Raw genomic sequence first — 25565 nt, forward strand, 5'->3', positions numbered from 1 at the left:
CCTACGACCTCATGTTGCTCCTGTCCATATGATTAAAATCTCTTCTAAAACATCACATTTTAAAAGACTTCAGTGAAAAGCCAAATCCTTTAAACAGCAGCCTAAACATTTTTAGTCATACATATGTAAATATTTCAAGTTATTCCAGCTGATTTGTACTCTGCAGCTGGTGACATGTGTTCTCTTCTATCTGGCTGAAAACATTGATTTCATGACTTGAAAAAAAGGTCTTATAGGATGATGTTCCCAAGGAGGTTTTAATAGGCCTGCAGGTCGATATCTGGGGCCGTTCGGGTGCCCCGGCGTGGCGAGCTGAGATAGAGATAAATCGATAACGGTATCTGAGAAACATCCAGTTTATTCTGATGATGATGGTGACTGACAGGTGCAGAAAGCGAGTGCAATACAATAACTGATATTTAACAGCCAAACAGTGCTAGTTCCTATAGCACCTTTATAAATATGGACATTGAATTAAGGTCACAGACAGGAATGTTTTACAAAAATTAGCCTATAGGAAATCTATTGATCCACAAAGTCATGCTAGAGCATTATCGCATACACAGTATATGTCAGTGCCAAGTCCCTGCAGTACTGTAATACACTGCATAACCAAAAGTATTTAGACACCCCCATCTGGAGCTTTAAGGAAACTTGTGCAGCTGTTACCACTGGATCCCAGCCTCAAAGAAGATGTTGGCTTGAGTTTGAAATCATTTGCTATTCATATTGCTAATAACCAAAGAGCAAAACTACAGAGTGCAAGAAAAAGGAATTAAAAGTTCTTACATGCACGGTCTACACAAAGATCAAGCAGCAGACAGTGTACCCAGGCTGTAGCTCATTGCAAAAAAGCACTTTTAATGTCCCATAACTGATATCAGGTGTAAGAACAACATGTAAAAGCACCTTTCATGTTGCATTTATGGATATTTAGCTCATAAAGGCCTCAAAGACTCCAAAATTCACTGTGTGTCAGTTAAATTAAATACGAAATATGGAGTACAAAAATAGGAACAAATGTTGAAGTAACCGGTACCCAATGATTTACTAATATAACATCTCCTAGTTGGTTCTTCTTTAATTCATCACTATCACTACAATAGTCCTGGAGTGATTAAGAGAAACAATGTGAACAATGGATCAACTACTTCACATTTTTATGTGATGTGTTAGCTTTGATGTACCCTCACTTTTAGCTAATGTTGTAGTCCTGTGTTGTATGGTGCGCTGACATGAGCAGCTAAAGGAGAGGATGCTGCAGGAAATTCATCGATAATTCACAGATGCAGCTTGCAGATTCTATCCGCCAGGATTCTCTTCCCCCCCTTAATTTCCCCAACTGTCCTAACAATCGCTTCTCAAACCTGTCATTCTGCAGCTTCTCAAAAGGCACCAGCAACTGCACCAGCTCTCTGTCACTGGAAATAGGTTTTGTTAGTTTAGGGAAGATGGGTTCAAGCAAACTCCCACACAGAAGGCTGGGCAGGAATTTTGAATGAAATGTACAAACTGAATTCCCCCAAAAGGTTGGTACGCTGTGTGATGCAGTGATTAAAAAAACGTATAAACTCATATTTTATTTGCAGTAGAACAAAGAAAGCATATTAAATGTTTAAACTAAGACAGTTTAATATTTTAATGAAAGGTTTAACTCGTACATTTGATTAAGTAAAACAGTAAAAGGTTGGAAAAGTAAGTGCTACCTGAAAAGAACGAACATCTTGCAGACAATCAAGTTCATTGGCAGCAGGTCAGCAACGTGATTGGGTATTAAAAAAAAAACAAAAAACCCCCCAGCATTTTAAATAAATCACCAAAAAAAACCACAAATTCTGGAACAATTTCAGAATAATGTCCTGTATGTATAGACTTTTGAATATCTCATCATCTACAGTCCATAATATCATCAAAAGATTCAGAAAATCTGGAGGAATCTCTGTGCGCAAAGAACAAGGCTGAAAATCAGTACTGGATTGGGATCTTCAGGCCCTCATACAGCATTACATCAAAAACAGTCACATTTATGTTGTGGACATCAGTGAAAGAGCTCAAAAACACAAAAATAAAACTCATAAAAACTTGTATTATGCAAAGAAGATGTGTTACAGACTCTTGTCAAAAGAAGAGGGGTTGCTGCACAGTGCAAAACATCTGGTTTGTATCATTCTACAAGTAATCATTTGTTTTATTTTACTCCTTTCCATTTCCACTTCCCATTTCCTCCTGCCTTCTGTATGTCCCTGTCTGTCACTTACTTTTTGCCAGCATTACCCTGGGAATACACTGGATTTAATGTCACGTTCCCATCACTGTTTTGTTCCATCCTTTGCACAGCTTCAAATCCCACTGGGAGCATTTCAGAAACAGAGCCTTTAGTTTGTGTGGGGTCTTTTATTTTGAAAATTCCCTGGATTCCCTATGTACTGCTTGTATCTGACTTCCTGCCCTCTTCACCTGCTCTGTGCAGCCTCCTAAAAAAATAGACCTGGCACCATGGGGACGCTTATAAAATACACAAGGAAGCATTGTGTTGAGTTGGCGCGATCAGCTTCAGTGGCACGTCAGAGCCATCGAAGGTTAGTTTTCCCTCATTGTGGTTTTTACTTCCTGCCTTTGTTAATTTCCCCCCGATTTTGTGATTGTCTGGCCCCACTGCCCCCCACCTGTAACTCCTCTGTGGTCATTTCCTGTGCTTCTCTGACTGTGTTGTTCCTAGCCTTCTTTGTGCTCCTTTTAGATTTTTGTATTATTGCTTCATATTTTCAACCCGCCAGTTTTTGTGCACTGCTTTTTGTTGTTTGTAAGTTCTATTAAATATTTCTTTTCTTGGTTTAACTTCATCTTGATTCATTCATCCAAAGCCCAATCCTCTATGACGCCAAGTTGTAGCTGTTCCATCCCAAATTGGAAAACCCACGTCTTTATGGAGCTCACTGTGTCCTCCATCAAGAAGAGCCATTTCACTTGGAAAACAAATACTGCAAAGAAATAATTAAAAGCCATGGCATTCATGCCCATGATGAGTAGATGTAAATGTTTGACCATAACTATACTTCCTGTGTATGGATCCACCAATGGGCTGCTTCAAAATCTTTTACCTTAGTACAGTATATGGAAACTCCTTTCCCTATCAGCAGGACACAGTCAGCTCCATAAAGCAGTGGTTTTCCCAGGTTTGGTTGGAACAGTTAATCTGGCTTGCATGGATTTTTCACCCATCATCAATGAAAAAGAGCCACAACTATAAAAGTTAACTTTGGGTATGCTTTATAAATGTTAGGAAAACAGGGGAGAACACCAACAGGAATCCTCATAAGCTATGGATTTTATATAAGACAAAGTATGGAGATTCAGAAGGTCAGAGAGTTCAGGCAGCAGTGAGAACAGACCTCTGATTGTCTCTCACTGCCAAACAACTGAACTTCCATCAGAAATAGGCTGCTTTTGGGGCTCCTGAAGCCCCTCGGGCTGGCCGTGGTTGCTCAGGAGCATCAACTATTTTATCTCAAGTGCACAACTCGTGGGGTTTTTCTGAAGCTCTGACTTTGATCTCTGTATCCATCCAGCTTCAATACAGCTTAACCCTTATCGCTAGCAGCCCAGAGCCCGCCAGCATCAGGACCACCGCAGACAGATTTATAGGCAGGGGCCCCCCCTGTTACTTTAAACATGTAATCCATTGCAGATTATTACAGATTACTGGACAGATGCATCAATAGCTGTCATAATTATAAATGAATACTTTCCATTTGAAGTCACTACAGCTCCTACAGCATGCATGAACCACTTTTAGAGGTCCCCAGACAAAAACAACAAGCTGGATTGTTTCGGTCTTTTATCAAACATTTTCAATAATCACTGGTCATTTTTCTTTTAAGAATGGATAATCCAGAAATCAATACATATTCGTTAAATGTAAAAATAAGTCACCACACTGATGATTGCACAGTTTGACTGGACTCTAATTTCAGCATTTATCATTTATAGCATGAAGCATGTTGTAGACGTACAGCTTCACCTTCTGGCTGCTTCTGCAGATAAACACAAAGCTGAGTTGGTGTTTTCAGGCCGGAGTTACTGTAACATACCGTAACTATATCTGGAAAGGATGAGGATTAAACTTAACCTCTCTAAAGCATACATTTTATTTGTTCTCTCTTGCCGTTTGGCTCTTACAGTGCTTGGAGCGCAGTTTAAAATAAAGTTTGGTTTCATTATGGACTGTATGTCTTAATGGATGCTCAGTAATCAGAAGAAGTAGATTCTGTCAATCTGAACAAACATTTCATCACTAATCCAACTGACTACGTGAGTCTCAGCTGACTGCAGGTTTCAAGATCAGGTTTCCCTGATCTTAAAAAACGTGCTATTGAAGAAAGACTGAAGCACTTTATGCAACATGCCTCATTCACCCAAGCACTTTTTTCAGTGCTTAAGTGCTTTCTGTCTAACATTCACAAAACGTCAGGTCAGTATCTTGCCAAGGATATTTGGCATGCAGACTTGAGCAGCCATGGGATCAAACCACAAACTTTTGGATTAGTACATGACATGCTCGACCTCCTGAGCTACAGCCAATCACCGAAGGAGTGGTCACTAGCTTGTAGGCATAATAAGACTGCAGAGTCCTGGACTGATGAGGTAGCTCTTCTGTGTTTTCCCATCCTGTTGGCCAGAGCTTGCTTGGTTTCCACAATTTATAATTCACAGTAATCCTCTGGGCACTTCACCATGTACACGATATTACTTTGTTTCCTGTTACTCTGTTTTCCTTGGGGTAGATCGTTTTTTAGCATAGCGTGTTTTCTGGGTTTGAAAAATTGAGTCTCAGCTGTTCCGAAACTCCTGACACATAAGGGCTCACCAGTGGTTTTCACTTAGGCGGTGGCTGTCCATACTCTTTCCTGGATCGCCTGGAGCATTGTTGGGTTATCTTCCCAGCTCTGACAAATGTCCAGCTGGGATGACAACATTTATTCAGGGCCTTCTTGATATGATGTTCTTCTGCTTTGCTGGCTTCTGTATCTGTGGGGATGATGTTCACACTGTGCTGTAGCATCCTGATGACAACTAATTTGTGCTCCAGTGGGTGATGAGAGTCATGCCTTAATGTATCCATATGCATTGGCCTATGGTACACATCAGCTTTTCAGTACTAGTTCCACAGTCTAACAAACTCAATGGCTTGGTGGTGTTTCAGGATAGAATATTGGAGCCCTTTTTTACCTACATTGGGTAAAACTGGTGCAACCATGTTTCTGCCTGTAGTAATGGCAGTTGTGTGTGAAATGTAGACAGAGGACTAGTCCTGATGTGAAGGGTAGGGTCACCCTTTAATGTCTTATGAACTACCTCCACTACTCCAGTAACTGGAATGCAAGTGAGAGAGATTCAACGTCAAACGAGACCATTGTTTTTATCTTCCTCCATAATGTCTCGTACTTCTCCACAAATATCCAAAGTGTTCTGAATGTTGTGCTTGGAAAATGGCTGAGGACTGAAGCCAAAAACCTGGGAGGATGTTGTCAGTTTGTATATAAAAGATGGCCCATAATGTAACCCAATGGTAGGGCAGTCCTGATGTAAAACCTTGCCTTCTTGGTGCTTAGAGACCAGATGTGACAGGTGAGGGTTTAATCTGACTGAGAAAACAAATGGGTAAACATGCAGAATAAAAACTATCCTGCTTTGTCATATATTTTACTCTAAATAGTTTTTTTTTTACTCTAAATTGTAATAAATAGTTTTTACTGAGGAGACACATAAAAACAGCTGAGAAAGGCAAACTGAGGCTAAACCCCTGTTCTTCTAAGTTCTTACCTTTCTGTGTGCACAACATTTAAAATACCCAGCAAACATTTTTGAAAATAGTTACAAAATGAAAACTAAGCTATAAGCTGATGTCTGAGAAATAATGCTGTCTTCTGGGTGTCACTTGAGCATGTTGGACTTTATAGAAAAGCCAAGGTTATGTACAATAATGTATAATTAGCTAATCACATGGCAGCATTTAAGCATGAAGACATGGTCATGACATTCTGCTGGATTCAGTGTGAGCATCAGAAAGAGGAAGAAAGGTGATTTAAGTGACTGTACTTCAGAAACTGCTGATCTCAGAAGAAGGAGAAGACCACAGCAGGTACTACTCCTGTTAGCCTAGGAGAGGAACCTTTGAACCAAAACAGAAAATTGGACAACATAAGATTGGTGACCATGTCCAAAACGGGACTAATCCCGTAATAGCAACGTTGAGGGCCAGTGAGTGTGTATAACAAACCAAATGCATGCTGTTTCTAATTAGAAAGAAATACTTTGGCTTTCTTCATAATAAGAGTTTGTCCAATAAGCCAGACTATAAAAATGTTGATCAGTAAACTCTTAAATTTTATCACCAGGGCCTTATTGGCAGCTCCACCAAAGGGCTGTTAGGTTTGCACAAAGCAAATACAAGCTGTGACTCTAATACTAGGCCAAATGATTTAATTTCTAAACTAATAGGATATAATTTCATTTTTTCAGTCTTACCTTCTTGCCTCATTATGAAATTTTGCACAAACTCACAGAAGAAACTAAATTGCTGTTTATGAATCAGCTGCGGATTGGAGGTTAAAAGTCGAATCGGTAAATCAGGTTCTTGATGCATCACTTGGGCTCTTCTGTGTGTATTCTGTCCTTTACCTCTGGGCTGAAGTAATCCAGTCGGGTGATTCAAGTGTTCAGTTCTTGCCCTGTTAGCAGACAATGCTAATTTCAGTTGTAAACTGTGAGGAGCTCCCTGAGGGGTTTACCCCTCAGAAATAAAGCACTCTAATCCCTTCCAATTATTACCTGTTGTCTCGGTGACACAAGATTTAGAGATAGAGTTGCTGAGTGCGCTCTTCATGATGGCAAAATATTCCAAATCCACTGATTGCTTTGCTAACCAAAGCCTAGATCTGAATCTGACGGGAATATGTGGCTTTAAAACCTTCTGCTGGGACCTGCGGCATGATCACTGTTAATGTATATGATAATAATAATAAATGTGGGAGTTCTTCGCTTCTTTGAGCCCACTATGAGCTCCACTTTACTCTGAAATACCAGCCCCCTCTTCCTCCTCTATGCTGGTACTGCAAACTGTTTTCATTAAAGTGGAAAGTCGTTGAATTTCTGATGTACTTTAAGTGTGCACGACTCGTTTGGTGTCTGTGGCATGTTCTCAGCTTTGCTGTGTTAGATTCACTACACGGGAAACCAGATGCAGGTGAAATATAACCACAGAAAAGTTCTATTTTCTGTAAATGAGCTGACTTTAAACAGTTTGTTTCCCTGTGAATGCACACAGTGTAATAATGTGGGTTCAATCCTCCAATCTAACGTCTTACTGCTGCATAACTCATAAGCTGAAAGGTTTTTTTTCTGTAATTGTTATCATTGATTCCAGCTTGTATCTCCTTTTTATACAGGTGTTGCTTCTTCTTATAAATAAAGTGACTTGTCTAAAAGACTTTAACCTGAGATTTGGCGTTCTTGTCACGTTCTAACTCAAGCAGTCATGAGGACCGGGTGCAGAAAAAGTGAGAGAGATGTAACAGAAGAGCATCTGTGGACCTCCGAGGGGGAGGAGGACGAAACACACGACATGAAAAAGATCTCCACTATCGCAAACTCTCGCACCTTTCCAAAAAAAGAAAAAAAAAAAGATGCTTAGGGGACTGTTTGAAGGAAGGAATGAAGGAGCTATAGGCTCCGGAGGACTTTGAGGATTATGAGGACGTTCACATTCAGAGGCGGCGGCCTGGTGCGATGGGCTCAGGCCTGTGAAAGCTCCTGGATCAGTTCTGCGTTCCTGTGAAGAGTGATGGACAGCTAAAGTTCACCAAGACTTTGTTCTTCCTCATACATGCTGACCACGTGCATGCATCCATGACAAAGGCACACTGCTAATGAGAAATGATTTGATGTGAACACCACAAGGGGGAAAAAAACAGTGTTTCTCTTTTTGGTTTGGTTTCAGTTCACCCAGAGTGTTGGTGCACACAGAGTCCTCACCCTGGGCTCAGTCTGGGTTTGCATAAAGAAGTCACTGCTTTAATGTTACACAGTGTTACAGTGTCATTTCCTCACAGTCAGGAGCCAACACTTTGAAATATGACCTGCAACTAGGGGCATAATTAACCTGTGATTAAATGGGATTACAATGTATTTTATTAGAAATTACAATGTAATTATATTTACTTACAATTGGTAAGTAAATGAGTGTAACATGAGTGTAACAAATCAGGTCCTTACAGGAAACAAAGAAATAAGTATACTGTAAGTGATTTTAAGTATTGCATAGCTTTTAAAATAACAAGAATGCACCGATTTCCCAATCTCATGAAGCTTTTTTCTAATTTAAAACACAGAAAACATACAAAATGTTAAAACTTAGAAAATTTAAGAAAAATCTGAGCTAATAATGAATTTAAAGTGTGTGGTGTTATAAAGAAACAGCTGGAGGAACTTTTGGGAACTACTTAGGTTAATTAATTAACCTAAACATTAGTTAATTAATGTTCATTAATGTGACTTGGTGTATAAAAAGCGTCCTCTAAAATCATAGAGAGGCAGAGTTTCTCAGAGGTAATGATGGGCAGAGGTTCACCAATCAGCAAAAAACTGCACCTGCAAATTGTGGAACGGTTTCAGAGTAATCATCAACATAAAACTGGGAGAGATTTTGAATATCTCATCATTTACAGTGCATAATATCATTAAAAGATTCACAAAATATAGAGAGATCTCTGTGCGCAAAGGACAGGTAAGTGCATAAATATTGTGTTTGACAGCCCAGATCTCCTTGGTGAGTAACATGAAGGCTCACACAGTGGACATATTAAAAGGAAGCATAAAATGTTCCCCACACTACTAATATCCTACGAGCCCTTGAAGTAGTATTTGGCGTTTTTTAATTCCACCTTTTATTTTCTTCCAAGTTTGCTTCAGAAGAACAGGAGAAGAAATCTAAGGGTTCAAAATGCAACCAAATCAACTTTATGTCTTCTCCAAGTGTCACAAAATCCAAATGTGTTACGATTTCTCTCTACCACTCTCTCAGTATCAGTGACATCAGCACAAAACAGATCAAATTTAACAGACAGGAAAAAGCGTTAGTGTCCTGCATGTTTTTCCATGTGGATTTCACAAGTGAACGGCAGAGGGCAGCATTGCGCCACCGCTGCCCAGCTGAAGACGAAGAAGGCGCTACCGGCATTATCTCGGTGTTTTTCGGCTGGAGGACCTCTTTGTTGTGTGCTCGCACTAAACCCAGCCGTCGGTGGGAGTGAAGATGTCCTCGGTTGGGTCTTTCAGAGAGCGCCTCAGGCAGCGGATGTCGGCTGTGGGCGATGACCTGTGCTCGGCGCTGGAGGAAACCACCGTCCGGTACGAGGCGCAGATCGAGCAGCAACGGAAAATGCTGGATGTCATCTGGAAACCCGAAGTAAAGTTATACAGAATAGGTGTGTAAGATCCTGATTTAACCACACTCGGTGTGACTGCGCGGTGTTGACAAGAAGGGGCGAGGACGGTGACACCGAGGGTGTTGGTGAGGAACAGGACAGGGCGGAGATCAGCAGAGTCTGCTGAGGAGGCCACCAACAAAAAGCTATAAAGCTGCAGGCAGAGACAGTCTGCTGCACCCAGACCCCATTATTAAAAAACAGAGGAAAGGGTAGAGTGCAGGGGTGTCAAACATATGGCCCGGGGACCCAGAAGTGGCACGCTAAAGAGTCCAATCCTGCCGGGCTATGCAGTAGTGGGTGGGACCACTACAGTATCGTATTACAGTATTGTGTGTGAAAATACAACCCCACCAAATACAGCATCCCCTGGATTAACACAGGGTTTATGGTCCAGGACGTGGAAAATCTGCGAATCAGAAACCATGTGTTTATTTTATTATTTTCATCAATTTAAAGCCATAAAAACCCTCCTGACACTTTTAAAGACACTTTTGAGACACATCTGTATGTATTCAGCAGGGTGTTTCGTATATAAGACGCCTTAAATGCATGGAAAAAAACACCTTGCTCTATAGGCTGGATCATCAATGTGGTGTTCAGCGGTAAGACGATATTTATATTGTTATGTTTTTTTAGGCTAGAAAATGCTTATTTTACCGCTAAAATGGTTCAAATATAAAAATATAACATTACCTATAGGCCGCAGAAACTCGCGTGAACAATGTAGGGAACTTACGGAAGACAAACAACCCAAAGCGTCAATTCTGTTGCACTAGTACTGGCCTGATACCAATACCAGCGTTGCTATCGATACTTGGATTGGGTGCGTTTGTATTGGTTTCTGTACTGACCAATCATGACACGACAGAACTTAAAAGTAAAACAATTCTTTTACTGGTGTTGATTGCAGACTGATCGCTTGCACACCGTCCAGAGAGTTACTTTCTATAAACTATGCTGCTACACATGGAAAATTTAAAAAGGTAATTTTAGGTAAAATGTTTGTTTCCTCTGAAGGTTTTGTGCCTTTTAAAGGTTCTTGTGTTTGGTTGTTTTTGGTAGGTTTTTAATCAGAAACAGCTCCATTTTTTTTGTCGCTTATGCTAGCCCAGGACACAGTGCCACAGTCTCAGCTGAAGAGCACAGCTCTAACTCTTCCAAGCCACCTCCTCCAACTCTTCTAGGGAATAGAATATCTTCAGTTTGTTTGAGAATTAAGCTGGAATCTCCTCCTAATCAGATGCTTGAACCGACCCGACTGTCTCCTTTCAATGTGGATGAGTACCGCTCCTTCCTGAGATGCTTGAACTCCTCCCCGAGGCAGCAAGTCAAGCGTCTTCCTCAGACTCGGAGGTGCTAATACTGGAAACAGCTCCAGTGCAACCTGCAGGCCAATGTTCAGTGAGGCCAGAACGACGACTCCACCAAACCCTACAAACCCTCCACCTCCCTCGGTTACATCTGAAAACTCTCTGTGAAAGTTATGAACAGAATGCCCCAAACGAATGATTACCATCTGTGCCATCAGACCTCTGCTGTTACTATAATATATTTGTTTTGTGTTGTCCTCTCATCACTCTCGTCACTTTTTGTGTCTGTGTGTGTGTCTCCCTCCAGATGACCCACACAATCAAGCTTTTAAGAAGAAGTTGGAGGTTTCCAACCAGGAGCAGAACTCCAGTGTGGACCAGAAGGACTCAGAGGTCACGGATTAAAGAGGACGAGGAGAAAACCTGCACCTGGCATGAGGGACAAGCAGGAGGCTAATAACTTTATGGTGACTCCTTACTTATCTACGGGGGGAGTAATCAAAGGGCTGTTTGGTTCTGACTGCGCATTCTTCACACATTTACGTTCCCAGTGAAGCCTTCAGCACATGTCCATACTGACACTAAAAGTTGAGTTTCTTTAGATCACCGGGCAACATGTTTCTCTTCCATTTTTGTTGTTTTCATATGTTGATTTATTCCAGTTTGGATCCTGATTCACACAAGGTCCTGGAAAACCTGGTAGGTTACTGAGGGCAAGAACTAAACCAGGTCTCTGTGGGCTGAACATCCCTAACAGTGAACCAGAGCCAAAGACAGCTCTGCCATAGATGAGAGCCAAGACTGGGAAGAAAATGAGCATGCTGTTAGCTCAAAGAGCAGCAAAGGTACAGACGGTACAGAAAAAGTGTGCGAGGTATTTGGGGGGAAAATGTGTTGAAGGTTCAGAGTGAAGCCCACTTCTGAGGAGTTGTTTGATAGGGAGCCAGATGTTGGTGATTATTGTTTGTGGGGTTTTCTGTTGTTCAAAGTGAGCGGTGGGCTTTTTTCTTTGTTGCTGATTATAAATCTGAAAATTGATTAAAAAACAACTTCATTTAAATATTTTGTTGCCATTTTCATTCATTCTAAAATTTTCTGATTGTTGTGACGGGAGCTCTGTGAAAGAGATGTTAATGCTTTAAAATGGATGTTTGGTTATTTTTAAAAAGACTCATTGCCTTTTCATCTGCCACTTTATTAGATACATCTTGCTAGTACTGGATTGGACTTCCTTCTGCCTTCAGAACTGCTTTAATTTGTTATGACATAGATTGAACAAGGTGCTGGAAACATTCCTCAGATTCTGGTTGATATTAACATGCTAGCATGTCCAATTTTGGTGAGCCCCTGCAAATTGTAGCCTCATTCTTTGACCTTGGCTGATAGGGGCAGCATCCGGTGTGCTCTTCTGCTGCCGCCAAGATGCTCTTCTGCATACCTCAGTCGTAACAAGTGGTTTTTTGTTTTTTGGTGTTACTGTTGGCTTCCTGGCAGCTTAAAGCAGCCTGAGCATCCTCCTCTGACCTGAGACCATTCTCTATAAACACTACTGGTTATGTGGGAAAATCCCAGTAGATCAGCAGTTTCTGAAATACTCAGACCAACAACCATGCCACGTTCAAACTCACTTAAATCACCTTTCTCTCATATTCTGATGCTCAGTTTGAACTTCAGCAGGTTGTCTCAATCATGTCTACCTAAAATACACTGTGTTGCTGACATGTCATTGGCCGATTAGATATTTGCATTAAGTAGTAGCTGATGTACCTAACAAAGGTGGCCAGTGAGTGTAGTGTACAGTTGTGTTCAAAATAATAACAGTGTGTTTTAAAACGTGAGTAAAGCTCAAAATCCGTATAATATTTTTATTTCCATTCATTGGGAACACTGCACATTATATTTTACATCAAAACATGAAGAACAAAGTATCAATATTTCAATTACTTTACAGAAAATGAAGCAAAACATGATACTGGGCTGTTCAAAAAAATAGCAGTGTCTGCATTTTTCATTACAAACTCAAATATTTACTCAATAAACTGAAAAAAACCATTCAGATTTAGCATTCCTGTGAATCACTAAGCTAATATTTAGTTGTATAACCACTGTTTTTGAGAACTGCTTCACATCCGTGCTGCATGGAGTCGACCAACTTCTGGCACCTGTAAACAGTTATGCCAGCCCAGGATGATTTGACAACCTTCCACAATTCCTCTGCATTTCTTGGTTTTGCTTCAGAAATAGCATTTCTGATGTCACCCCACAAGTTTTCTACTGGATTAAGGTCCGGGGATTGGGCTGGCCACTCCATAACCTGAATTTTGTTGGTCTGGAGCCAAGATGCCGCTCGCTTACTGGTGTGTTTGCGGCCATAGTCTTGTTGAAACACCCATTTCAAGGGCATTTCCTCTTCAGCATAAGGCAGCATGACCTTTTGATATAAGCAAATTGATCCATGATCCCTGCTATGCGATAAATAGGCCCGACACCATAGTAAGAGAAACAGCCCCATATCATGATGCTTACACCACCATGCTTCATGGTCTTCAGAGTGTACTGTGGCTTGAATTCAGTGTTTGGGGGTCACCTGACAAACTGTCTGCGGCCCTTGGACCCAAAAAGAACAATCTTACTTTCATCACTCCACAAAATGTTTCTCCATTTCTCTTTAGGCCAGTTGATATGTTCTTTGGCAAATTGTATCCTTGTTTTTTTTACATAACATCATACTATACTACTATCTAGGGCTGGGCCATATTATACCGTTCACGGTAATACCGGTATAATGTTAGGCAACGATAGGAAAATGAAATATCGCGATAGAATATGAGTAAAACGCGCATGCGCAGTGCCTTTGTTTTCATACGCACACGGCCGATTGTTGAGTGAAACAGATGAACCAGAATTGGTTTGTAAAAATGGTGCAACTTCAGTGATGTGGAACTGGTTTGGTGTTTGTCAGATACACAAGAAAGCACATTTTTTTGCAGAACATGCAAGCGGCCGTCGTTATTGTCGTATTTGTCGGACTAAGATGCTCTTAAATCTGGGAGTAATCTGGGTCCCAAACTCCGTATGCTTCAGGTCAAATGAACACTGCAGCATCACTGAGAGTTAAAAACTGTCTAAATTCTTTCATCTTTAATAAAACGATCAGCATTGCTGCTTTACCAGGTGTAACTATGAAGTTTAACTTCCAGGCATCCATGAAAACAAAATTTATTACATTTAACGGAGTTAGAAGTTAGCAGGAAGCTAGCGGAAGTTAGCTCGCTAATTTCGCTAGTTGCCTAAGCATGATATATAGATTTCTGAAAAAAATCAAACGTACAGCTCTGCTATCACTTCCAACATAAATGAAGACAGGAAACTAAACAGCAGTGACGTTTGTAGGGTTACTGAAGTTGGGCTAGCTGGTATATAATGATGTGCTACGTGATCGCTAGCGACACAGCTATGTTAGCATAACATAAACAGTGAAGCTGGAGGACGAACACTAACACTTTTCCACTCGATAAAAGTTAACGTGAAGGTTCCTCATGGTTAGAGACAAATGCAATCGCATGGCAGGATGCTGTAAACGGACCAAACTTCAGTCAGGAGAACAACTGAGATAATCCATCCACAATACGAGGTTAGTCATTAATATACTGCAACAACATGGGAATAGAGCAGCTGCCAGAGAATTCAACATTAATGAATCACTGGTACAGAAGTGGAGGAAGCAAGAAGAATGAGTTTAATAAAGTTTGATTTATCTGACTGCTTTGTTTCGCTTAATGTGCCTTATAATCCCGTGCACCTTATTGTCCGAAAAATACGTACTGCACACTGCAGTTTAATGTTACAAAGCACCTCTTTTTAACTTCAGTGGATATTATACATGGTTATGCTCAGGATATGTCAGCCCATTTCTACTGGAAATGCCTTTTGGTTAAACTTTCAGCAAGGAATTTGCATTTGCACTGTTAAATTTTTATAAAGCTTTAATGTACATAAAAACCAGCTTCTTGTTTAAGTGAAAATAAATGGAAGGTTGTCTTTTTGCGCTAGTAATGTTGTGGAGTTGTATTTTGTCTCGCATCAATTATATCGTCAGTTATATCGTTATCGCAAATTTTTCAAATATATATCGTGATAAATATTTTTGGCCATATCGCCCTGCTCTACTACTATCATATTGAACACGCCCATTTCACTTAATTCAGTTACGCAGACTTGGGTGCATTCATATCATGAGTGTTGGGTTGGTTGGTTTCTCTGACTCTACTACACCGACTGATAATTTTCAAGGCACCCAAAGCGCTTTACAATTCCAATTTGCTTTGTAATAATATGATTTGTACCAAAATACTGATTGATCTGGTTACTCCTGTTGGACTGTCATTATTTTGAACACAACTGTACCTTAAGCTGCAGACATGCAGTTGCGTCATTTGACCTGAAGAGAGCACTGTCGATCTGTTATTGAAAAGGCATCTATGCAGTATGTCACTGTCAGTAACTCTATAAACAGTTTAACCACAGAGGTTCAGCCTTAGTGTTACAACATCTATTCATTATAGCAGGAGGACTGATGGTGAAGCTCTTCTGTGTGATAATATTTCATGAGGAAAGAAGCTCAAGTTTCTGTGAGGCTTATACTGAAATCATATTTAACCCCAACAGAAAAGATAAAATAACACATTTGCTAAGTTATGTGACAAAACCTAAAGTTAAACATGACTGAAACAAAAATAGGTCATTTGTTGTTTTTGAGATATAAGAAATAACACACAAAATTTAAAGTCAGCATGTTTTCAGATATACAGAAACGAGTCACTATAATTCTGATAATGTAAGTAAATTGTAAGAACAATTGAAAGGTGCCTTTTGTTTATTTGAATTGCTTTATATACTTACAGGTCATTTCATTTGCATTAAATATTAATCATATTTAATTTATTAAGCTGACTGTCTTAACACAGACCTATTCTGCTCATTTCAAAGTAACCTTTTTCTCTTGCACCTCGTGCAGCCTTTCAGTTCCAACCTCTAAAGTATGTTGTTTCAGAGCCTCTTCCTTAAGGGCACTTTTTTGTTAAATACTGCGCTATATAGTGAATCTCAACAGAATGTCCTAAACATCTTTGTATTCTGTTTAGGAGATATCAGATTAAATTTAAGTAGGACTGGGCTGTACTTCTGTGTAATCCCAGTTTATTTATTTATTTAGTTTAACCACAAGTTGTTAAGTAAGTGAAGTTTTTTTTATTTAGAGTGTTGTGCAATAAAATAAAGTCTAGTAATAATCATAATTAAGTGTAACGTTAAATTTAAACACATTAATTAGCTGTTAAAAAAACATAACTAATTCATTAATTAATTAAAACAAAAGAAGCATATAACCAGCTGTGAAAAAGATGATTTGTCTAAGCTGGTAAACGTGGCATTGCAAGTTATCTAGACGAGTTATCTAGTAAGCAAGTGTTTAACTGATTCTTTAATGTATTTCAGGAGGAAGTGCAGGGGCCTTAGTGTTACTGGAAAGGTCATTGTTAGGGTCACTAATCTGGGATAAGCCGGTGGGGTTTAAGACATATACAGCTGAATGTCATAAGCATAGAAATGATAAGAAATGTCAGAATGATGTCCGATGATGGCAGCTGAAAGAAGAATGCAGGAAAAAAAATTGAGCCTTGAGGAACACCACAGGTTGGAGAAGCAGGGTTACAGGATAATTTGCCAACAGTCTAACACAGAGTCAGAGACACCAGCCAAAGTATTATTTTAAGATTATTAAGTAAAATTTTGTGATCAAAGGCAGTACTCAGGACTAGCATAGTGAGCACAGAACAATGCCCTGCATCAAAGTCATTCAGATCATTATAGACCCATTAAAGAGCACTCTCAGAGGAGTGTGCTCCTAATAACAGGGTTGATGAGGGTCAGAAATCTTTTATTTACTTAACAAGGATCTGAATAGACTTTTTACAACTTTGTCACAAGATGGTGCAGTGAGTCAGCATAACCTTTATTTAACCAGGCATGTGATGAAGAGCAGATTATTATGTAACGGTGTTGGCCCCGGGGGGGGGGGGGAGTTTAACAACAGCGCACTTCTAAAAAAAATTACAACATGACAACGAAATTTAAGAGACGACCATATTAGGAAGAAATCTGCTCTTTATGACATCATACAGAGCCAAGGCTAGAAAAACAACTGCCTGAAACTGAGCATTTAGAGCTGTTGAGTCATATGTATTACTTGCACATTTTTAAAACTTCAGTTAATGTTTGATGTTTAATATGAGGATCCAGTACTGGAACAGGAGATCTATATTACAGAAAGTTAGGTAACACAAATTTATTTTGACATAGTGGAATAAACCTATAATGAGAGTTTTTAAATACATGTACTTCACACCTGTGGAACTAAAAACAGCGATCACTATCAGAAGATTACATCATCTGAGTACTTCCTGTGGACTTTTATTATGACAAGGACACAGAGGAAGACTTCTCTTGCCCTTAAAAAAAGAACAAAGTCTCAGCTGTTGGGTGGCTCCACCTCTCCTCCTCCCTTTTCCTCCACCTCCTGTAGTAGCTATAAAAGTGTGCGTGTCACACACTGATGAGACTTCCCTCACAGAGATCTCATTATAGGTGCACTGTGAGAACCTGCAGATTTGAACTACTTCTTCTCCTTGGAAAACAATTAAAACAGCACAATGGTGAGTATCAATCCAGACATTATTTACTGTTATTAGTACAGAACTGCTTCTATTCAGCCGTAATTACCCCAAAATGCAACATATTAGACTTGAAATTTCTTCATAATTTAAGGTTTCCTCTTGTATCTTCACACTTTCTTCTCAAACCCAAGCTTCAGTCTACTATTTCTACTCTACTGGCCCCAGGCTGCTTCTCAAAACACATTTCTGTTTTTGGCGCTGATGCAGGAAATACCTCCTACCTCAGCCACGGAAAACAAATGTATGTTTAAAACATAGAGTCAGTCAGTGGAAACAAGCTACCGGGTAGCTGGCTTCAGCTCCGGCTCAGGGGAAGGTTAACTTTTTCCATATGAGGCCTGGAGGACTGTGTGTCTGTCAGGAGGGGCGTGCTTGTTTGCCCGGCTGGTTGGGAATGCTGATGTGGCTTCCAGCAGGCCGCTTGTGTATTTTGCATTTATTTTTGTTCAGCAGCGTGCTCACAAGCTGCAAAAACTCCAACCTCCGGGGTCTTTGGAGTGCACAACGTTTTGAGCAAAGTTGCTCGAAATGTTAAAGATAAGGGAAATCAGCAGAAACTGTGCATAAACTTCAGGACTCTGACCTCCCTCCCCCCCCGACTTTTACTCCCTTTGCAGCAGTTAGTGGTATAACATTTGCAGGTCATTTGGAAAATGCAGGCAGACAGAAGTGATTGAACGCAAGAAAACGGTTTCTTGTGACACTTCCTACTGAGGAGGGGGAAGTGCAGAGAGCTCAGAGACTCAATTCCACCTTAAAGAGTGAGCTTTAAGTGAATACTTGGCATCGTCTGGTCTGGACGGCTTCTGATTTGTCCACCCGGTTCCTTCTTTCACCAAAATACACACAAACAACAACAATCCACTTCACTTTCATCCGAGGAAACCAGGAAACTCCAAAATCTTTAATGACTCATAGCCACTTCTGCATTTTTGTTTGAGCGCGCACTCTTGCAGCACAAAGCTCTCTACTGTGTTAGCTTACCAGCATGGAGACCCGGACGTCAAACATGACGTGGTTTCAGTCAGGGGACGAGATACAGGAAGCACAGTTTCACTCTAGACACCCCCCTCAGCCCCCATGTTTTCCTGGAAGTGGGTATTTCAAGGCTGCGAGGCATATTGCAACACCAGCAAGCAAACAGGCCGTCACGCCCACCTTCCTCACATTCAGCCAACAGATGTCACAACAGCTCTTGCTGAATTAGCTTCATATATGTTTGCAGTGTAATGTAATGTTTGCAGAGAGGCTGGAAGCGTCAGATTGTTTGCAGATTAGCGGAGTAAAAGTGTAGCCGCCGCTCTCTGAGGGTCGTCTGAATGACACTGAATGACACTCAAAATAGCTGTCTACCATCGCCATACTTAGCAGCTCTGTCATGGTGACCCTATCCTCCCCTCCTCCGCCTCTGATCACGAGCCTTTTACAAAGGAGGGGGACGGTGGTGGGTGAAGGGATCATAATTCACAAGAAGCCCAAAGCTGAGCTGATAAATAGTTTTAAATCATGCTTATTGAGTGTCTGAGCTTGGTTTGTGGTGACTAATCCTAACTTTTGGTTTCTTGCATTCAGAAAATTCCTGAAATATCTCTCCACTGAAATCCCTTTATCTCCTCAAATGTAAAACATGCCTCGAGACTGATTATCAGCTTAATCGTATCTTATATAACGAACATGCCTGGCAGCATTGTTAGGGTTTCTTTAAATGTGTTTGTAGGCTTAGCCATAGGTTTAAACAGGCATGTTTGGCTTTAAGAATTTGAGATCCGCTTTCCCACTGAGACACCTTGTAAACATGAAGCTGTTTCTTATCCATCAATACATCAGGGTGTGAATACCTGAAGTCTTGTCTTAGCAGGTATGAGCAACACATGACGCATGTGCTCTCGTTTTTTCGTGGACAGATGGTCATCTGTTGACAGGGAAACTGCTGGGACAATGCAAACAGTGTGGAACAAAATCATCTGCAGAGATAAATATGACTCGGGTTAATAATTCATGAACGAGGCTAATTTCATATCCATGTTGCTTTTTGACAGCCTAAACTGGTTGGCTGATGTTGCATCCTACTTTCCCTCAGGCTGCTTCTGCACGATGAGACCAAACACGTTTTCACTCTCACCCACATCTTTTATAAGCAGCAAAAAAAATACTTGAGCAGGGAGTGGAAGCACTTTGGACCTTACACACACTCTGACAAGACTGTGTTAATCACCACTGCTTGTTAGTCTAAGGCAGCGGTCCCCAACCCCCGGGCCACGGACTGGTACCGGTCCGTGAGTCATTTGGTACCGGGCTGCGAGAGTTGAGACTCGGGTGTGAAATGTATGGTTTTCAGGGTTTTTATCAGTTTTTAGCTTTATTTTGTTATCATTTTTTTCATTAACTCGGTTTTCCTGGGTCTTTTCACGTGTGTTATAAATAAATCTTCTTTTTTTCGGTACCGGTACTAGTTTTATTTTGTTGTATTTATCCGCGACACCTTAAAGGCCGGTCCGTGAAAATATTGTCGGGCACAAACCGCTCTGTGGGGTTGGGGACCACTGGTCTAAGGCAGTGATGCCTGAGAACTATAAGATTGCAGATCCAGGCAATTTGAACACATGGAAATCGGGTTGTAGAGCAAATCGACTCCACCCAGCTCAACTGTCTTATAAAGCAGGTCATGACAGGCTTAAAGGCAGAAATGTTGGCAGTAAGGTATCCAGTTAAAACAATTTAGCCTTAAAAAAAATATATTTTTATGTGATTTTTGATACACCACTATTTATCATGGATATGATGTCATATTAATTTTGGGCTTTTAACATTTTTTTTTTTAAAAATGTTCAATTTCTAGGATGGAATAACAGTACAGCATGCATCTTTAATGACTTTGGAAAACAAGAATTGTGTGCACAAGTTTGAATTTATTTTGGATTTTCTCTAATCCGCACAGGGTCAAACATATAGATACTGCCTCACATATATACATAAACACACTTAAATCTTTTAATAAGTGGTACTGAAGATTCTATGATGTCCTATATGAGGCCTATCTTGTTAGTGATCATCATCAATGCCTTCAAACTCAATTTAAATTTACAGCAGCCCACATGGACAAGCCAAAAAGTTTTATGGTCAGACGAGATTGAGCTGTTTGACCACAGTGACAAGAAGTATGTTTGGAGGAGTAAAGGTGAGGCTTTCAAACCTAAAAACACTGTGCCAGCTGTAGCCAGATGCTACCACCAGCATGGTGGTGGTAGCATCATGCTCTGGGGCTGTTTTGCTGCCAGTGGTACTGGTACACTGCAAGTGGATGGAATAATGAAGGAGGAGGAACTTCCAAATACTTCAACTTCACCTCAAATTAAGAACGTGTTGAATTAACAGCTAGATCAGAGGTGTCGAACTCCAGGCCTCGAAGCCTGGTGTCCTGCAGGTTTTAGATAACACCCTGGGTCAAAACACTTGAATCAAATGATCATTCATTCATTCAGGCTTATGGAGAACTTCAGGACATGTTGAGGAGGTAATTTAGCCATTTGAATCAGCTGTGTTTGATCAAGGACACATCTAAAACCTATTGGACTCGAGGCCTGTAGTTTGACACCTGTGAGCTAGATGGTTGAAACTTGAGCACAGTTGGGTGTTCCAACTCTGCCAGAAGCTTGTTGATGACGACCAAAAGTGTCTGGTTGAGGTTCAACTTGTTAAGGGAAATTTGACCAAATATTAGTCGGAGTGTTCGTTTCTTATTTGAGTCTGTATTTATACTGTTGACCCTGTGTGGATTAGAGAAATCCCAAAATACGTTCAAACTTGTGACCCCTTTTCTTCTCTCTCTTTTAAAAAAACAACGTGATTAAAGACGTATGCTGTACAATCATTCCACCATGTAAAAAGGGGAGTTTAAATAAAATCATTAAAAGTCCCAAATTACCATGAAATTTATGCCAGTGATTAGTGGATGTAAACTTTTGACAACAGCTGTATATTAGAGCAAAAATAAAAAGAATATTAATGACTAAAATGTCTTTTTTGTTTTCTTCCTCTACAGCGTGAGTGTATCTCCATCCATGTTGGCCAGGCCGGTGTCCAGATGGGCAACACCTGCTGGGAGCTGTACTGCCTGGAGCACGGCATCCAGCCAGATGGCCACATGCCCAGCGACAAGCCCACCAGAGGCTATGACGACTCCTTCACCACCTTCTTCAGTGAGACCGGCAATGGGAAATACGTCCCCAGAGCCATCTTTGTGGACCTGGAGCCCACTGTTATCGGTGAGGGTTTTACTCTGAGCGGGTTTTTAAGACCTAAGGGTTTAGGGCGTCGAAAGGTTGGTGGGAGCTGTTATTTTATTTGTCATTTAGAGTTTAAGGTGATTAACTTTTTCAATCAGTTTTTTAAAAAGCTAAAAGACTCCTTTCATGCTTTTTGTCTGAGTTTTTGCTACGGTCTGCAGACACAGGCAAACTGTGAAGTATCACAAAGCTGTCATACAGTGGTTTGTCATCGCACTCTTTTATAAATAGACTAGATTGCAGACACAATGAACTAAGATAAGCCTCACCCTGAAATGTTACATACTTTCAATGCTCAGCATTTGGCCGCAGAGGGACCCGGTTAAAGTCCAGCTGGTGAACATAGTGGAGCATTTAGTAGTCGAAGAGCCCGATGTTTTTCCTCAGGAGCTAAAAAGAGGGAATCTCAACTTCTGTTTATCAAGAGGACGTGAGCTCGGCTCTAAGTGGAGCTGATTCTTATGTAGTGGGCAAATATTTGTTTCTGCTGCCCCCAAGTGGCCAAAAAACTCATAACGTGTGTGTAAACTGAGCTATAAAAATGTCCAAAGCTATGAAGTTAAAACTAGTTAATCATTTTCTGTTATCGGTAGCAGGTGGTTCCAAGATAATGTTGATGCTGTAACAGTCACTTTTATGAATTTATCTCCTGGCCGAAGTTCATTTCAAATCATTCAAGTAGGCTGGGTTTCTCTGTAGCCCAGCCCACTTGAGTTTAAATCAGCCAGTCAGATCCACTCTTCTTCTTTCACTCAATATTTTCATTATGCCTTTGCAACTACAGATGGAATTAATACAGACTTAGAGCTGCATCAAGAGTGTTAATATTTATTGCATGTTGGCTCCTTTTTATTGTTTACTTACACCCACAAAAGCAAAAAAGAGCCTTTGTAAAGTTTCTGTTCTTCCAAACGCCATTAACAGAAACTACAAACTGGACCCAAATGACCTTCAGGGGGACTCCTAATGTTTTGGCATCCATTTTAATAGTGCGGTTCGATTTTTAAGAGCAAATTTTCTCACTCAGCATGAACAGTCAAAGCATTGCTCGCTCTCTCTTGCTCTCCTTCAGATGAGGTCCGTACAGGAACGTACCGCCAGCTCTTCCACCCTGAGCAGCTGATCTCCGGGAAGGAGGATGCTGCAAACAACTACGCCCGCGGCCACTACACTGTGGGAAAGGAGCACATCGACTCTGTTCTTGACAGGATCCGCAAACTGGTGAGAGAAGAGCAGAAACCTGGAGAGATTTTGAGTGTGGGGCTGCTGAAATAAATGGGCTTTGAATGTTGTTTTTGATTCTTAAATTTTAATATGTGCCTTTTTCGGTCAGTCTGACCAGTGCACAGGTCTCCAGGGTTTCCTCGTCTTTCACTCCTTTGGTGGAGGAACCGGCTCTGGTTTCACCTCTCTGCTCATGGAGCGTCTCTCTGTAGACTTTGGCAAGAAGTCCAAGCTGGAGTTTGCCATCTATCCAGCTCCTCAAGTGTCCACAGCTGTGGTGGAGCCCTACAACTCCATCCTGACCACCCACACCACCCTGGAGCACTCCGACTGTGCCTTCATGGTGGACAATGAGGCCATCTATGACATCTGCCGAAGGAACCTGGACATCGAGCGCCCATCTTACACCAACTTGAATCGCCTCATCAGCCAGATTGTCTCCTCCATCACCGCCTCCCTTCGCTTCGATGGAGCCTTGAATGTGGACCTGACAGAGTTCCAGACCAACCTGGTGCCCTACCCTCGCATCCACTTCCCTCTGGCCACCTATGCCCCTGTTATCTCAGCAGAGAAGGCCTATCACGAGCAGCTCACCGTGGCTGAGATCACCAACTCTTGCTTCGAGCCGGCCAATCAGATGGTGAAATGTGACCCTCGCCATGGAAAGTACATGGCCTGCTGCCTCCTGTACCGTGGTGACGTGGTGCCCAAAGATGTCAATGTCGCTATCGGCAATATCAAGACGAAGCGATCCATCCAGTTTGTGGACTGGTGTCCTACAGGCTTCAAGGTGGGCATCAACTACCAGCCCCCCACCGTGGTTCCTGGAGGAGACCTGGCCAAGGTGCAGAGAGCAGTGTGCATGCTGAGTAACACCACCGCCATCGCAGAGGCCTGGGCTCGACTCGACCACAAGTTCGATCTGATGTACGCCAAGAGGGCCTTCGTCCACTGGTATGTGGGAGAGGGAATGGAGGAGGGAGAGTTCTCAGAGGCCAGAGAGGACATGGCTGCCCTGGAGAAGGATTACGAGGAGGTCGGCGTCGACTCGTTCGAAGAAGATGAAGAGGGGGAGGAGTATTAAAAACAGGAAGTGTTTATTTAAAAAAAGAGCTTTTTTCATGTCATTGTTATCAGTCTCATGCAGAAGCAGTTTAATGACTGTAGACCACTAATAAAGACTGCAGAGCAGCAGTTTGTCTGAGCTCAATCCCACGGTGTTTGGTTTTATTGAAGAACGACTCTCCACTGAGAGAGACTGTGTCTGTATCTTCTTTTTCTAATAAAACTCTTCGCACCTATCAAGCTTGTCCTCATCAACACTTTATTAAAACTCTATGATGCAGATCTATAATGAAGGTTTAGAAGCCAGGCACTAAAAAAAAAGGAAAAGGAAGTTATAAAACCATAATGTGTGCCTAATAGTATATGTTCATATGCAGATTCATTATTACAGTACATGGTTTAATAGACCAATAAAAAGCCCTTCTTAGGAAATGTTGAAGCTTTCTGGTCCAACGAAAATGGCTTTTAAACAGGCTGTCCAATAATCTGCATCCTATTACACATTTTTAGATCGAATGACACCTGAAGATGGTATTTATTTTATAGAATAATATGTCATTCTTCAAAAAAAGAAAAAGATCAAGTTCAAAGTATAAGTGACGCAAAGATAAAAAGAGAGTTTGATAAGTGGTGTAGGAAAGAGCAAACAATGGAAAGGTTAAAAAAAATCCCATTCAGATCCATAAATTTTAAACATTTTCTATTCTACCAATAGAAACGAATATTTTGTTATTTTTCTGTAACTACATAACTAACCATAAGATAACAACACTAAAATCTTCCCTAAACCGTTCAATGGCTGTATTTGGCTTCTGGGTTATAATGTGGGTGGTCCACCACTAGATGTCAGTGTGGGGTGACTTTACGCAGAACAGACTTTTGCGCCGTACTTTATTTTTAAATGTATGCATTTAATCAGGATGGATTAATCAAAAGCAACATTTTATATTAGTGAGCTACTATTACCTCAAAGTTACCATTTAACATTTAAAGCAAACTGAAACATGTCTGTTTGTTTTCACAGGTCTAAATTTGCTCATGTGGTTTACACTGTACAGACATGTGACCTTTGCGGTCACCCCTCTGCAGATTTTGTACTCTAAAACTGTCAAAGCAAGGCTCAATTCCTCATTTCTTGCAGTACAAAGTGTTTTTTCTTTTGGTCTTTATAAATTTTCTGCTGAACCACCAGAGACGAACTTAACTTACATCTTCTGAAGTTTCCGCCGCAGCTTCTCCTCCCTTCCCTGGATGAGGCGCTCTGTAATTGCTTTGATGTAATTAAGGCTCAATTTGAGCGGAGTGTAGGCACAGCGTGGACGGGGGATTTATAAAGGTCACAGAGGGCTGAGAGAGAAAGATAAATGTTCTTTTCTCCTGGATTTCATAAGTCTGCTGCCACAGTCCACCAACTTTTACTGTTACTCGCTTTTTCTCGACGTGGCCGTGAGGCCCTAA

At 41.0% G+C, this 25565-nt stretch overlaps 1 protein-coding gene and 1 long non-coding RNA gene across 2 annotated transcripts; both read left to right on the forward strand.

Annotated features, from left to right (window-relative positions):
- Positions 1-9319: 9319 nt before the first annotated feature.
- LOC146608183 (uncharacterized) lies at positions 9320-11737 on the forward strand. The gene is made up of 2 exons (XR_014905146.1): positions 9320-9485; positions 11106-11737. It is a non-coding gene; the product is annotated as an uncharacterized LOC146608183 (long non-coding RNA).
- Positions 11738-17408: 5671 nt separating this feature from the next.
- Positions 17409-24335, forward strand: LOC146608184 (tubulin alpha-1C chain-like). Its single transcript, XM_085347151.1, has 4 exons — positions 17409-17511; positions 21575-21797; positions 22891-23039; positions 23152-24335. The coding sequence occupies exons 1-4, from the start codon at positions 17509-17511 to the stop codon at positions 24124-24126; spliced, it is 1350 nt and encodes a 449-aa protein (XP_085203277.1). The 5' UTR covers positions 17409-17508; the 3' UTR covers positions 24127-24335.
- Positions 24336-25565: the final 1230 nt, after the last annotated feature.

The sequence above is a fragment of the Diplotaxodon limnothrissa genome, linkage group LG23, assembly GCF_057381915.1.
Source record: "Diplotaxodon limnothrissa isolate DT_005_m linkage group LG23, D_limnothrissa_male_GT1.1, whole genome shotgun sequence".
In the NCBI taxonomy this organism is placed as follows: Eukaryota; Metazoa; Chordata; class Actinopteri; order Cichliformes; family Cichlidae; genus Diplotaxodon; species Diplotaxodon limnothrissa.

Excerpts from the sequence above, each read along its gene's own strand:
- LOC146608184 (XM_085347151.1), top strand. Across the intron at positions 21,798-22,890 it reads CCTGGAGCCCACTGTTATCG|ATGAGGTCCGTACAGGAACG; the intron begins GTGAGGGTTTTA and ends GCTCTCCTTCAG. Across the intron at positions 23,040-23,151 it reads TTGACAGGATCCGCAAACTG|TCTGACCAGTGCACAGGTCT; the intron begins GTGAGAGAAGAG and ends TTTTTCGGTCAG.